General features: G+C 37.1%; 1 protein-coding gene across 7 annotated transcripts in view; it reads left to right on the top strand.

Annotated features, from left to right (window-relative positions):
- The window catches only part of CDC42BPA (CDC42 binding protein kinase alpha (DMPK-like)), a 298,104-nt gene that overhangs the window by 121,735 nt on the left and 159,891 nt on the right, over positions 1 to 16,478 (top strand). For all 7 annotated transcript variants that reach the window (XM_010852881.1, XM_010852884.1, XM_010852883.1 and 4 more), the window contains exon 5: positions 6,974 to 7,122. In XM_010852881.1, the coding sequence (XP_010851183.1) occupies positions 6,974 to 7,122 (149 nt within the window). The remainder of the gene's footprint in view (positions 1 to 6,973; positions 7,123 to 16,478) is intronic.

The following is a 16,478-nucleotide window of genomic DNA, read 5'->3' as shown; positions in this document are numbered from 1 at the left end:
CTATTAATCTCTTCATGTTAGAACAAGATAACTAAAGGAGTTTGGTGTTTTCCCTAAGACAACTTCTAAAGCGTATCTGGTCTGTGAAATGTTTTTTCCTTTGTACTATTTATTTATTGTATGTTTTCACATGGCTTATCGTATGCCTTCATAGCATTCTTTTATTGTATGTTTTCACATACTTTAGCATTCTTTCCTTGGAATGTTGTTCCTTAAAAAGCAAAACTTTTAATTAAGGATTTTTTAGAAATTCAGAATTGGAAATTTTCTGATGTGTATATTCACATCTAGAGACCTGTTTATTTTGGAGGGATACAAGATTTCTGAAGACTCGGCCTGTATCCTTAATTTCTTTTTTTGTTATCTTGGTGCTTAGTACCTGCTGTTTATGTCATGGATATTGGCAGCTTTTTTTACTGAATGCTGAGTCTCTCTAATTTGAGTAAGATGGAAATTGATCAGAGGATCAAGAACCCTGAGTTCTGACTTTCCTACTCTTGAATGTATGTTTGGGCAAATAATTTATCTTCATTCTCTTTTATTACATAGCCATAAAATAGGAATAAACAGTCATTTCCCTATCTCCAGTACAGGATATTATATAAATTATGATTACTGTACTTTCATTCTATAACTCCTACTTCTGGGGAAAATGAAAGCCATTGGCTACTCCAGCATGAACTTTAACTTTCTATGCTCTGACCTCAGCATCTTCCTTTCATCTCTCCCCTGTATAGAAATTTATCCACATTTGGACCTCTTCTTTTCTCTCAATGTGAATGAGGTATATCTTTATATTTAGGGTTATTCTTATTGTCCTTTGCCTTTGACTCCATCACCTTTGGCCTTTAGCAGAACTTGGCTCCAATGGTTGACCTCAGTTTGACTAGATTTTTTTTCCCTTCTATACAGTGATCTCTGTACAGTGATCTCTATACGTTAAAAAGTTAATAGTCTCACCCTCTTAAGGTAACTCATGTTAACTTTATTGTATCCTTTCATTTTTTATGCTTTGTAGAATTGTATGTTTGTGTGTATATGATATTTTCTTCCTTTTTATAAAAATGGAATTACAAAGTATATATTATACAGCAGCTTGCTGTTGTCACTTAAAATATCTCATGGGCATATATGTTTAATTTTCTCTTGGGCAACAGTATAATATTTCACAGAATTAATATATTCAATGGATCCAATTACCAGTTTTGATGTTGATCTCTATTCATATTTTCATATTTGCTCCAGTTATCAACAGTGCTGTGCAGTAAGCATACTTGCCCGTAAGCCTTACACACTGGAGCTTTAATTTTAATTGACTATATTTGAAGGCGGGAGGAGAAGGGGACAACAGAGGATGAGATGGTCAGATGGCATCACTGACTCAATGGACATGAATTTGAGTAAACTCTGGGAGTTGGTGATGGACAGGAAGGCCTGGTGTGCTGCAGTCCATGGGGTCGCAAAGAGTCAGACACGACTGAGCGACTGAAGTGAACTGATATTCCTAAGAGTGGAAATGCTAGATCGAGGGGTATGCATCTTTTAAAATTCAATAAATACTGTGAAATTACTTTCCCAAATAGTTGTAGTCACTCATCTTTCAAAAAATCAATGTTTTTTAACTCACGTTCTCTAAAACAGCGGTGATCTTTTTGCTAGTCGCATTGATGAAAGATATCTCATTGTTGCTTTGGTTTTGATTATGTATTAATTGGCTAATTGTGTTTCCTCTTAAGTGAGTTACCTGTTAATAGCCTCAGCCTAGTTTTGCTGGATTCCTTCCCCTCTTCTTGACAATTGGTAGGACCTCTCTATGTTAGGATTATCATCTCCTCAGCATGCCATCTGAATGTTGCCTCTCAGTCTCTGATTTTCTTAAACTTGTTTAAAGACATTGTTGCCATATTGAGTATTTTAAAGGTAGTCAGCCTGTAAGAAGTAGATACTTGTCCTACTGGATATTAAATGTTACTGATTAGTTGATGAGAACAGTATGATACTGATACAGAAATAGACAACTATAGCAGAATAGAGTGCCCAAGAGCAGACCCAAGTGTATGTAGCATCTTAAAATATGATGAAGGGGGATTTCAATTAAGTTGGAGGAAAGAATGGAGTATTTAACTACTTGTTTTAAATAATTGACTCTCTGCATATGAGAAAGTACTCTTCACACCTTGTACAAAAAATCAATAAATTTCAGACGAATAAGTGAACCAGATTAAAAACAGATTCTTTTCCTTTCCTCTTCCTACAGCAGTACCCTCTGCTTATCTCTGTCAGAGATTTATATTACATTAAAAATGCCCATTTATTTGTGTTTTTTCTTCATTAGATTGTAAATACCACGAAGGCAAGAACTGTGTCTTGTTAATTGTATCTCCCTTGCATACATGTAATGTTAGCACCTAGTACATTATTTTTATATATATATATAAATATGGAATCAGTGAATGATTTCATTTGTCCCTCTCTTGTTCTGTATTCTTTTTTCCACTCCCAAGAAAATTATCTACAGAATAAATGTATTATAGAAAGCTGTTCACTTTGGCCATAAACTTGCAGTAGTGAAATAATCAAGAGAGGCCCGGAGCCTGGATTAGGATAGTTGGTAGGGTTAGAAGTAGATGGACTTCACAGATTTAGTAGGAAATAGACTCAACAATGGAGAAGGCAATGGCACCCCACTCCAGTACTCTTGCCTGGAAAATCCTATGGACAGAGGGGCCTGGTAGGCTGCAGTCCATGGGGTCACGAAGAGTCAGACACGACTGAGCGACTTCACTTTCACTTCCCTGCATTGGAGAAGGAAATGGCAACCCACTCCAGTGTTCTTGCCTGGAGAATCCCAGGGACGGTGGAGCCTGGTGAGCTGCTGTCTCTGGGGTCGCACAGAGTTGGACATGATTGAAGCGACTTAGCGGCAGCAGCAGCAGCAGACTCAACAAAACCCTGATGATTTAGTTGAATGTTTTAGTGAATAGTAAAGGAGAAAGCATAAAAGAATGACTTAGAGACAGTCACCGGGATATGTTGTAGAGGAAAAGGGCCTTTTTTTCCTACGTGAGATTATTACTTGTCTGCCTTTTTGGATGCGTTTTGTCTGCCTAACAATAAAACTCTGTTGCGAGTATAGTTCATTTTCTTTTCTCTTGCAAATCTCCTTGTGTGTTTTCTGCTTCTTCCTTTCCCCAGTTGCTGAATTCTGTCTTAACTGCACCTACTCTACCTCTGAGGACAAGGTGGGGGGAAATGTGAATAGTCAGAGGCAGAACACTCTTAGCAGGCAGGATAGGAGAGCAAGGAACACTTAAGTACTTACGTTTTATTCTGTCTCAAGGATGGTTGTATACTGTAGAAGAGATACATGATGCACACTGAAAGATTGGAAGGGAAGGAGTTCATGGAGTTTGGGGTTTGTTAAGAGAAGCACAAAGCATATGAGGATGAAAGTAGAAATAGTTGGTGACTCTCAGAGCCTAAGTTTTAAATGGTGATGGTGGATGGAGAAAATGATAGGATGATTATTTTTTAGCTGTTTATTGATAGATGGTATACTCAGACTTTAGGATTCTGGTATGGCAAGGATAGAGTACACTTTCAAGAGAGAAGAGCTTTTGATGTAAAAGCCTTTGATCTATTCATACTCTGTGTGCCACCAAAAAGAAATCCTGATTGGTACCTAGTAAATGTTTATTGGAGAGTATTATGTTTTATGACTTTCTATGTATAAATATTAGATTTTAAAGATATGTTTTTTTATTTGAAAAGTTTCTATGTTTGCTACTATATTCAGAGTACTTCTTTTTAAAGTTAGAGCTGTGGATTTCTTCTCCATATCCATCGCCAATTTTAGCAACATGTTTAGGTTAACAAAATTTTACTACATTAAATTAGTCTGGACAGAGGAGCCTGTCGGGCTACAGTCCACGGGGTTGCAAAGAGTCGGATATGACTAAGCAACTTTACTCACACACACACACACACACACACACACACGCAACCTTCTTGACAGTCTGTTAAACATTAGACGTAGTAAATACAGCAAGTAAACCGTAGACCATAATTTGAAATATATTGTTTTCCTGATTTTCAGGGATTAACAAAATGAAATTTTTTTTTTTAATTTAACAAAATTGCCCATGCTTATAATTTTAATGTATAGTAATAAGAATGTGAATTTTCTCAAGACTTTTAAATCTTAATGTCAGCTTGGTAATAAACTTGAAATAGTAACTCTCTTCTATAATAAAATCACCTTAAAGACATTATAACTGGCATTTAAATATATTCTGTTTACTAACCTTCTTGTAAATGCTGTACTCTGGAGAAAGTATCATTATTGTAGTTATATAGATAAGAAGGTAAAGTGCCAAAGGAATTAATTTTTCAAAAGCTACTTATAACCCACAGTTAGAATTTGAATACAGGTCTTTCTGAGTACAAAACCTTCTTTCTTTCCACTATGTTTAGCTTTCGCTCACTAACTATGTTATGTTAGTGTTATGTTATGTTAGTATAACATAAACTATGTAACATAACAATATACTCATGTGTATGTAATACATATCCAGGAAATAACGAAGAAGTCTAGAAAATAGCGAAAAGTTAGGACAGACATAGTCTCTAATCTAACAGCCCAGGTTGCATTTAGTTGTGTACTCCTTGTTTTATCTTTTTGGTGTACACATGCTGTAACGGGACACTATTGTTTTTATTTACATTATTGCACACTACTTCACTTCTGACATTAGATGTGTGGATTTTCCACACGTCAAGTAATTCTCCCACACTAGCTGGGTGTCCTCTAATTTAACTCAATTCTGATACTGTCCACCGAGAGAAGGCATCAGTCCTTCAAGATGTCCCCACTATATACTCCCCAAAGCAAAGTCCATGTTGTTACTGGTGCTTCTGACCTCCAGGCTGTAGATGAGAGATTTTTCTACCACCCTTTCCTCAAATTCAGTTTCTTTGCTAAAGCAGCTCACAGAACTCAGGAATAGCCCAATGAAAGAGATGTGAAGGGTAGGCACAGAGCTTCATGCCCACTCCCAGGCTGTACCACTCTCCCAGCACCTCCACTTGTTCGTCAGCCTAGGTGCTCTATAAAACCCCAGGCTGAGTTTTTATGAAGGCCTCACAACTTAAGCATGATTGCTTAGATTGATTAAATAATTGGCCATTGATTTTTTTTTTTAATTGAAGCATCGTTGATTTACAATGCTGTGTTAGTTGCTAGTGTATAGCAGTGTGATTCAGGTATGCACATACATACACATGCATATAATACATATTCTTTTTCATATTCTTTTCCATAATGTTTTATTATAGAAGATTGAATGTAGTTCCCTGTGCTATGGAGCAGGACCTTATTGTTTATTTTATATACAACAGTTTATATGTGCTATTCCCAAACTCCTAATTTATCCCTCTCCCACCTCCTTTCCCCTTTGGTAACCATACCTACATTTGTTTTCCATGTATGTGAGTGAGTCTGTTTCTGTTTTGAAAATAAGTTCATTTGTGTTACATTTTGGATTCCACAGAAAAGCGATACCATATGGTGTTTGTCTCTCTCTGTCTGACTGACTTGACTTAATATGATAATCTCTACATCCATCTACGTTACTGCAAGTGTTATTATTTCATGCTTTTAAGGATTGAGTAGTATTCCATTATGTATATATACCACATCTTCTTTATCCTTTCATCAGTGGACATTCAGGTTGCTTCCACAGTCATAAATAGTACTGCTATGAACATTGAGGGTGTATGTATCTTTTTGAATTATCATTTCCTCCAGATATATGCCCAGGAGTGGGATTGCTGGATCATATGGATGTTGATGATTTATTCAATTTCCAGTTCCTTTCCCTGGAGGTCACGAGTGAGGGTTCTGGGGGTGAGGGTGTGAGACTGAAAGTTCTGATAGTCTACTCTTGGTTGGTGCCCCAGGCAACTAGCCCTCATCCTTAGGTTTCCTAGAGGTTTTCCAAAAGTCACCTTATAAACTCTAGTGTAGCTGAAAGGAACTTGTTATAAATAACAAAAGACACCTTTATCTTGTCATTTGGGAAATTGCAATGTTTTTTTTTTCAACTTATGTATTTTAATTGGAGGCTAATTACTTTACAGTATTGTAGTGGTTTTTGCCATACATTGACATGAATCAGCCATGGGTTTACATGTGTTCCTCATCCTGAACCCCCCTCCCACCTCCCTCCCCAACCCATCCCTCTGAGTCATCCCAGTGCACCAGCCCTGAGCACCCTATCTCATGCATCGAACCTGGATTGACGATCTGTTTCACATATGATAATATACATGTTTCAATGTTATTCTCTCAGATCATCCCACCCTTGCCCTATCCCACAGAGTTCAAAAAACTTCTATACATCTGTATCTGTTTTGCTGTCTCTCATATAGGGTTATCATTACCATCTTTCTAAATTCCAATGGTTTTAAGAAATTCTCTGCTCTATTCCAAAAATATATATATTTCTTATTATAAATCACAATATTACATACCCATCAGAGTTTGTATCTAAAATTAGTTCTCCTCTGTTTATGTATACCTAAGAAAAGTCTTTACTGGTTCAAGATGAAATAAGGAAAATATAGTGATGATGAAGATGAATTTATTCAACATAAATGACTATCTTATATGAAATGTTGGTAAAACTGTGGTCTGTTGTTGTAGGTTGACGATAATGATGTTATTTTTCACTTTTAAAGACAACATCAAAGCAATGATAATCCCATGTTTTTCCCTGTACCAGTTGTTAGAAGATTTATTTACTACTTTATGAAATTTTTAAGACTTATTGTGAGTGCTCCTGGTCATCTTGCATAGCTTCTTGTTAACTAACAAGAAAAGTATTTGATCTGGTGCTGCTTGACCTTGCTGTACATTAAGTACATTGATTTTTCACTCGTATTTATTGAGTACATTTTATATTTTCATTCCTAGTACCTGGTTATGGATTATTATGTTGGTGGGGATTTGCTTACTCTACTCAGCAAATTTGAAGATAGATTGCCTGAAGACATGGCTCGATTTTACTTGGCTGAGATGGTGATAGCAATTGATTCAGTTCATCAGCTGCATTATGTACACAGGTGAGTAAGATGCAGTGAAGGAGTGGATTATATAAATGTCAGAAGAGATGTTTTTGTAAGAAAGTGATCATTTTGATGGCCATGGGATGATTTCTTCTTTGTAAACTGACAGGTGTAATGATTTCGTTTAAAAATTTCCTACAAATGTGTTATTTGGTATATAGTTTCAGATGGAATGAAAAGAAAAAGGCCATTTACAAAATGACTTTTATATAGGCCTGCTTTTATGCCTGTTTTCAAATGTTAAAAATCTCTATTTAAACATCTCATAATTTATGTGTAATAAAAAATGTTAAAACTTATTGGATGGTTTAAAAGGCAGCCTCACATTTTAAAAGGAAAGAAAGTAGGAAATCCTCCCAGAGTTATTGGTGAATTAATCATTCAGATGAGAAAATCTTTAGTGTTGTACAAAATGTGGGAGAGCAGAGACACTAAGGAGAAGCAGGCAAAGGGATCCTGGCGTGTTAGAAAGAGCAACCATTTTCTAAGACAGTGGTTTGAAAACTTCAGGATATGCATCAGAGTCATATGGAGGGCTGTTAAAACTCCAGAGTTTCTGATTTGGTAGGTTGGATGGGGCTGGAGAATTGGCATCTCTAGACCAGCAGCAGGATCAGTAGCATCACCTGAGAAGGTGTTAGTTACTTAGTTTTAGTCGCTAAGTTGTGTCCGACTCTTGGAACCCCATAAGTCGGACACGATTAGTGACTAAACTAACTAACTAACTAACTAACACCTTCTCAGGTGATGCTACTGATACTGCTGCTGGTCTAGTGACTTCACTTTGGATAATTTATGCCAAGATAGCAATGGGTGTTTCTTTTGAGTTGCAAGTGATAAGTGTAATCTCTGTGAAGAACAGGAATGGGGGAAGAAAAAAATTTTTCTGCCTCAGTGTTTATTTTGATGTGGGTATCTTATGTTGTGGATATCTTATGATGATTGATTTAATTGGTAATGTTTTGGGACATCATTAAAATAATATTTTGGTTAAAAATTTTTGTATTTTTCAGATCTCAATTTTACTTTTCCTATTTGCATGCTTTTCTCTGTTGATATCTGATAATCACAAATTTTACTGAAAACTAAAACATGCACACATTAAAAATTGTAAAGTACAGTGCAGTTTTTAAGATGGTACTGTGGTCTCCAGAGTGAATTATAGTATATGAACCCCAAAGTGCTTTTTTGTTGCTTAAGCAGTAATCCAAGATTGTAGCTGAGGACTATCATTTAAAAATACTTTAAGATATCATTTCATCAAACATTTAAAGGATAGTCCTAGACTTACGGAGTTTAGAGACACTTTACTTGGCTCACATCTAAATTCTCAACAAGGAATAATCATTTCTGAAAATAATACATCCAGATACAGAGATAGTAAATATAAGGTATTTCTGTTACCCTCCTTTCTGCCAGGTTGTGATAGATATTCTTAACTGATCATAGGACCCTTTCCCACCGACTATATATGCAGTCTTATAATTATTCTCAACACAGTATTCTGGGTATCAACTATGTTTCTGATATTGACATCTGGATTGAAATCCATTTCAACCCTCAGTGCTGCTTGAGTACCAGGCTGGGTTTAGAAAAGGCAGGAAAACCAGAGTTCACATTGCCAACATTCGATGGATCAGAGAGAAAGCAAGAGAATTCCAGAAAAACATCTACTTCTGTTTCATTGACCATTCTAAAGCCTTTGACTGTGTGGATCACAACAAACAGTGGAAAAATTTTAAAGAGGTGTTAATACACACCACGTTACCTGTCTCCTGAGAAACCTATATACAGGTCAAGAAGTAAGAGTTAGAATCAGACCTAGAACAACAGACTGGTTCCAAATTGAGAAAGGAGTACGTCAAGGCTGTATATTTTCACCCTGCTTATTTAACTTCTGTACAGAGTACATCATGCAAAATCCTGGGCTGGATGAATCGCAAGCTGGAATCAAGATTGCCAGGAGAAATACCAATAACCTCAGATATGCAGATGACACCACTCTTATGGCAAAAAACAAAGAAGAACTAAAGAGCCTCTGATGAGGGTGAAAGAGGAGAGTTTAAAAGCTGGCTTAAAACTCAGCATTCAAAAAACTAAGATCATGGCATCCAGTTCCATCACTTCCTGGCAAATAGAAGGGGAAAAAGTGGAAGGAGTGACATTTTTTTTTTCTTGGGCTTCAAAATCACCACAGACGGTGACTGCAACCATGAAATTAAAAGACCCTTTCTCCTTGGAAGGAAAACTATGTCCAACCTAAACAGCATATTAAAAACAGAGACATCACTTTGCTGACAAAGGTCCATATAGTCAGAAGCTATGGTTTTTCCAGTAGTCATTTACAGATTTGAGAGTTGGACCACAAAGAAGGCCAAGCACTGAAAAATTGATGTTTTCGTACTGTGGTTCTGGAGAGGACTCTTGAGAGTTCCTTGGATAACAAGGAGATCAAACCAGTCAATGCTAAAGGAAATCAGTGCTAAATATTCATTGGAAGGAAGCTCCAGTACCTTGGCCACCTGATGTGAATAGTGGACTCACTGGAAAGACTCTGATGCTGGTAAAAATTGAAGGCAAAAGGAATAGGGGACGGCAGAGGCTGGGTTGGTTAGATAGCATCACTGATTCCACGGACATGAATTTGAGCAAATTCTGAGAGATAGTGAAGGACAGGGGAGCCTGGCATGCTGCAGTCCATTGGGTCACAAAAAGTCAGACATGACTTAGCTACTGAACAGTAACAACTTAATGTTAAATGAATCCTATTCATTCAATTATTGGACAACTCCAATGTTACAGAATTTTACTTTATGGTAAGCTGAATTTCTTTTTCTCCTAATCATTGGTCCTAGTTTTGCCTTCAGAGTCAAATATAATCATCTAATTTATCTTATAGTCATTATGCTTTCTGAAGTCATCTCTTCTTTAGGTTAAATATCTAAATGTTTATAGTGTCTCTGTTATCAAAATTTACATATTCTCTTTCCCACTGTCTGACACATGTACACATACACACATGTACTCTCTCTTTCTCTTATCAACCTATGACCACTTCCATCCCTCTTCTTTCTCCCTTCTTGTCTTTCTTTTTGCTTGGCAGTGAACATGTTCAGGTGCGTCATTGCACTTCTTAAAATGTTATTCCCGTTTTCTTGATAGACTGTTTCAGCAAGTAGTTTACTGAGGAAATATTTGTTGAGTCCTCTTTTACAAATAGTATTGTGCTATTTATACGTGAAATTTTAATAAGTATAGCATACAGTTCTGACACTGAAGACAAGCTTCTTGTCCGTTTGGGGGCACGAAATATAAGATAAATAAAATTTAGTGAAGATTTTTTTAAAAGATAAAACCAAGCTTATTTTAAAGTGCATATGGAAAGGCCACAGAACTAAAATAGCTAAAATGGTTTTGAAAAAGGAGAATGAAGTAGGAAGAATCACTGTAGCTGATATTAAGACATACTATATTGCTGTCTTAAGCAAGACTCTTGTAATGGTGGAGGAATAAGCACATAGATCAGTAGATAGAATAGAGAACCCAATCATAGACTGACACAAATCACTCCCAACTAATTTGGCAGATATCGTAGTATGAAGTAAAGGACGACACATTTGAGATGGATGAATCTCTTCAGTGAAATAGATAATATAAAAGAACTGTTTTTGTGCATTCGTTTAATCATATCCAGCTCTTTTGTGACCTCATGGACTGTAGCACACAAGGTTCCTCTGTCCCTGGTGATGTCCAGGCAAGAATAGTGGAGTGGGTTGCCATTTCCTTCTCCAGTGGGCCTTCCCAGATCAGAGATCAAACCTGTGTCTCCTGTATCAGCAGTCAGATTCTTTACCACTGAACCACCAGGAAAGCCCAAAGGAACTGTGTGTGTGTGTGTGTGTGTGTGTGTATATGTGTGTGTGTGTGTGTGTGTGTATATATATATATATATGTAAATGAGCTAATATAAACGGTACATGTAATGAATGATCACTTTGTAATTTGTTGTATGCTGTGTTAAAGTATAGGATAATGTACTGATCAAATGCTTTACTTTTATATTTGCCTTATGGCAACGCACTCCACTGTGCTTGCCTGGAGAATTCCATGGACAGAGGAGCCTGGTAGGCTGCAGTCTATAGGGGTCGCAAAGAGTCGAACATGATTGGAAGTAACCAATACTTTTTCTCCATAGTTTTTAAGCTTCTGGAGGTAGAGACTATGATGTTTTCCTTTATTGTTTTGGATAGATATATTTTATTATGTATCTTTGGAGGTTTCCTTCCTCTAGACAGGGAACCTTGTGTTTGTTTCAAAGTCTTCTTACTGGTTGTGGGTTAGTTGGTTTTTGCAATATAGCATTCCCATTGTCAAATCATATTTTAGAAACAGTTGCTATTGCATCTATTATTTAGACTATACATAAACTTAAAAAATAGTTAAATCAGTCATTGTGGAATGTCCACTGGATTGTATTTCCTCATAGTGTATTAATTTATCTAGGTGATTATTCATTCCTTTTCTTTCTCCTATCATTCCACAATGGATTTAGGTAGATTAAAGTGCATGCAATAAAACAATGGCAGAATATTTGTATAAGTAAAGAATCATGAGATAGAACTTATAATTAAAAATGAAGAACCTAAATCAGGAAAAGATAACTAATGAGCAGAAGTTGTTGTTATGTTTTCATGTTTTTCATGCTTGCCTATACTTGTTTTACTTGGTATATAGCTTATTCATGTAAAAATGCTCACATTTCGGATCAGACAAGAATCCGAAGGGCTCATGCACACCAACTTTTTGTTGGATAGACTCTGTCTCTGAAGTCAAATTAGATTGGTTTTGTGGAACATAATGGAATGTGTGTGCTTTCCTGTGTTTGTCTTAAATATTAAGTATTGGCTTCAACAAATCCTAGGGTGGAAAGTATTTTTTGAAGTACTCTGGCCTTACTGTGGTCCAAAAATAAAACAAAAGGCAAAAAATAATTCACTTATTTTTCATGGATTTCTTCATCACTTCTTTTTCCTCATGGAATTTATTCAATATTCAAGATTTATGACTATAGTTTTTATAAACCTCACCTACTTAATGTTAATACTGTTTTATGTAAATGGTTAACTCTAGGGTAAAGTATACTGATACATTACAAGAAATGGATCAAACCTATTTTTATAGAATTTGTTGAGGGAAATAACACAGAATTCAGTTTCAGAAAAATTTTTTCATCCCTTATCCCATAAGATTTTATGAAGGATAGGTATGTACAGGCCTCCACCAGGGCTTCAGGCAGATTTCCTCTCTTTTCAGCATGGATATATAGTATGATTTGTCAGTTATTTTCTTGGTATATGTAAAATTATTATACTTTTAAAATGAAATAGAAATACTTTGAAGCCCAAGGCTAATAAAAAAACTCCCTTCAGTCTCCTACAGGTCTGAGTCTCATTTGAAAACTAGAATTTTTGATACTACTAATGAAGGAGTTATTTGTGTAATACCTTAAAATTACTAAAGAATAGATAGTTTTACAGTTAGAAATTGTCAGACTAGAGTTGTAGGTGAAGTTGGGATGTCAGCCATTATAGAGATCATTTTACTTAAAGATAGTCATTGTATTACAGTGCATTTAGTATTTCAGTAACTGCAAGGAATCTGGGCCAACTTCACAATTTAAAGGGACCAGTATCAAAAGACCACCCTTATTTCTGGCACCAATTACAGCTTGGGGGGTTCCCAAAACCACTTTCAATTTTAATAATTTTTAAGAGAGATTCAGAAAACTCACTGAAAGCTCTTCTACTTAAAGTTCCAGTTTAATACATGGAAAGGGTATAGAGTGAAATCAGCTGGGAGAAAGAAGTGCACAGGGCAACTCTCAGGAGAAGTACCAAACCCAGGGCTTCTGTCCTCTTCTCCTTGTGAAGTTAGGATCGCATTATTTCCCTGGTGTCCATGTGACAGTACACGTGGAGTACTGCCAATTACAGAAACTCACCTGAGCGTTTGGTTTCCAGAGTTTTGGGGGATTGCTCAATCACATATTGCCTATACGACTGACCTTTCGTCTCCAGCCCTCTCCTGCAGTTGAGATGATACTTTCCAGTCCCTTTCAAAGATAAAAGTGATACTACATGGACCAAACAAATTACATCATCATGAATTACATTGTTAATCTGTTTGGTGGCCCAAGGCCCCAGACAAATATGCCATATTGGGTATGATGTTCCAAGGACCTAGAGGTCACCTACCAGTAGCTGCAGCAAAAGCCAGACATCTCTTTGGGTGAGATTAGTTCTTCACTGCACAGGTGACTTCCTGGCCTTTAGCCAAGTCTCTTTTACAACAAAATGGTCATTTTTGGGGGGGGGGGCTGGGTGCTTAGATTTAGTGTAACATTTATATAATGAACAGAGCAATAATTCCAGTGTGAGTATGTCTGTCATTTGGAGGAGCTCAGTAGGGATAAATTCAAAGAAACCAGTAATTCATCTAATAGGCCATATTAGATGGCCTTCATATTTTTGTACAATTATGTTAATTGTTTTCCCCCTTTGATCTGTTATTTGTACCATATGATGAACTTGTGCAGAACTGTTTAGCATAGAATCTAGTTGAGGGTTAGCAAAATTGAGTTCTTTCTCTGGCTGATCATTTTATTATATCCTGAGGAGGCTTTAACTAAATCTCCCGATACACTTATTTATTAATATCAGTATTATCAAAAGACTTATGTAATGTGATTCAATCTTGCCAGCAAGGCCAGTGTTAACACCATATGGTGAGTCAGAAGATTCTGCCGTGTTACCAGGGTCCCACTGAGTTAGCAACCATATAGTCCATCATCATGTCATATGACTAAATTGTCTCCCAGAACAATGGCACTCAGGCTTGCAGAATTCCGTTTGACGATGCCAGGTGCCAAAAGCAGGAAGTTGTTTCAGCAACATATGGCTTCACCCCTTGTGGTATCTGGTGCAATTGAGCTAAGAGACAATACCATCTCTTGCTCTAAGTCTCTCACAGAGCATCAATATACTATTGGATTTCCCTTATTACATAATCCACTTATTTATACTTTTATCCTTAGCTATTACTTTTCCTTCTCTCCATTTGTCACTTATTCTTGCCCAAACTTTTGGTCCTTTGGGAAAAACGTTAGGTTTGACCCTGTGCTGGTCCAGATTGACAACAGCAGTACTAGCAGGTGCCTCCATACCAATGCACTGATGCAGTATAGGGTTGCATAAATACAGAAATACCTATCTGAATGACCAAGCAACCCAACAGTATTCCCTGCCAGCCTCTGTTTTACCAGATGGGAAGATGGCATGGCTCACCCTACCAAGTCCTTGGGAATACTGACATTAAGGTTTAAAGGCTAGAATTTCTTCTTAGGAATTATCCTTGCTTTTGGCACCTACAGTTGCAGCCCTGGTGCTGAGACTCTGCATCTGGTAGGAAGGTGAGATGAGGAGGGAAGAATTATACAGTCATACCATCATCTGGAGGTTTGTGACATTGTACAGGAGACAGTGATCAAGAACATCCCCAAGAAAAAGAAATGTAAAAAGGCAAAATGGTTGTCTGAGGAGACCTTACAAATAGTTGAGAAAAGAAGAGAAGCTAAAGGCAAAGGGGAAAATAAAAGATATACCAGTTGAATGTAGAGTTCCAAGGAAAGCAAGGAGAGATAAGAAAGCCTTTCTCCATGATCAGTGCAGAGAAATAAAGGAAAATAATAGAATGGGAAAGACTAGAGATCTCTTCAAGAAAATTATAGACACCAAGGGAACATTTCATGCAAAGATGGGCTCAATAAAAGAAATGGTATGGACCTAACAGAAGTAGAAGATATTAAGAAGAGGTGGCAAGAATACACAGAACTATACAACAAAGATCTTCGTGACCCACATAACCACGATGCTGTGATCACTCACCTAGAGCTAGACATCCTGGAATGCGAAGTTAAGAGGATCTTAGGAAGCATTACTACAAAGCTAGAGGAGGTGATAGAATTCCATTTGAGCCATTTCAAATCCTGAAAGATGATGCTGTGAAAGTGCTGCACTCAATATGCCAGCAAATTTGAGAAACTCAGTGGTGGCCAAAGGACTGGAAAAGGTCAGTTTTCATTCCAATCTCAAAGAAAGGCAATGCCAAAGAATGTTAAAACTACTGTACAATTGCATTCATCTCACACACTAGCAAAGTAATGCTTAAAATTCTCCAAGCCGGGCTTCAACCGTATGTGAACCGTGAACTTCCAGATGTTGAAACTGGATTTAGAAAAGGCAGAGGACCCAGAGATCAAATGGGTTTTGGCTCAGTTGGTCTCACTTCTGCTTCATGGTATCTGAAACCAACACAGAGTTCTGATAGGTGTTAAGTGCACTTTGTGGAACATCATGAAATATTGATATATCTTACTCCATTATATGAGGTAGGAACCATTATGTTATCAACAAATATGACATTCATTGGATCATCAAAAAGACAAGAGAGTTCCAGAAAAACATCTGTTTCTGCTTTATTGACTGCGCCAAAGCCTTTGACTGTGTGGATCACAACAAACTGTGGAAAATTCTGAAAGAGATGGGAATACCAGACCACCTGACCTGACTCTTGAGAAATCTGTATGCAGGTCAAGAATCAACAGTTAGAATTGGATGTGGAACAACAGACTGGTTCCAAATCAGGAAAGGAGAACGTCAAGGCTGTATATCATCACCCTGCGTATTTAACTTATATGCAGAGTACATCATGCAAAGTGCTGGACTGGATGAAGCACAAGCTGGAATCAAGATTGCTGGGAGAAATATCAATAACCTCAGATATGCAGATGACAACACCCTTATGGCAGAAAGCGAAGAAGAACTAAAGAGCCTCTTGATGAAAGTGAAAGAGGAGAGTGAAAAAGTTGGCTTAAAATTCAACATTCAGAAAACGAAGATCATGGCATCCGGTCCCATCACTTCATGGCAAATAGATGGGGAAACAATGGAAACAGTGAGAGACTTCATTGTCTTGGGCTCCAAAATCACTGCAAATGGTGACTGGAGCGATGAAGTTAAAAGATGCTTGCTCCTTGGAAGAAAAGCTATGATCAACCTAGACAGCATATTAAAAAGCAGAGACATTACTTTGTCAACAAAGGTCCGTCTAGTCAAGGCTATGATTTTCCCAGTGGTCATGTATGGATGTGAGAGTTGGACTATAAAGAAAGCTGAGTGCCGAAGAATTGCTGCTTTTGAACTGTGGTGTTGGAGAAAACTCTTGAGAGTCCTTTGGACTGCAAGGAGATCCAACCAGTCCATCTTAAAGGAAATCAGACCTGAATATTCACTGGA

This window comes from Bison bison, unplaced genomic scaffold (assembly GCF_000754665.1).
Source record: "Bison bison bison isolate TAMUID 2011002044 unplaced genomic scaffold, Bison_UMD1.0 scf7180017864317, whole genome shotgun sequence".
Lineage (NCBI taxonomy): Eukaryota > Metazoa > Chordata > Mammalia > Artiodactyla > Bovidae > Bison > Bison bison.
The sequence above is the reverse complement of the archived record's forward strand: the minus strand, read 5'-3'. Positions and strand labels throughout refer to the sequence as shown.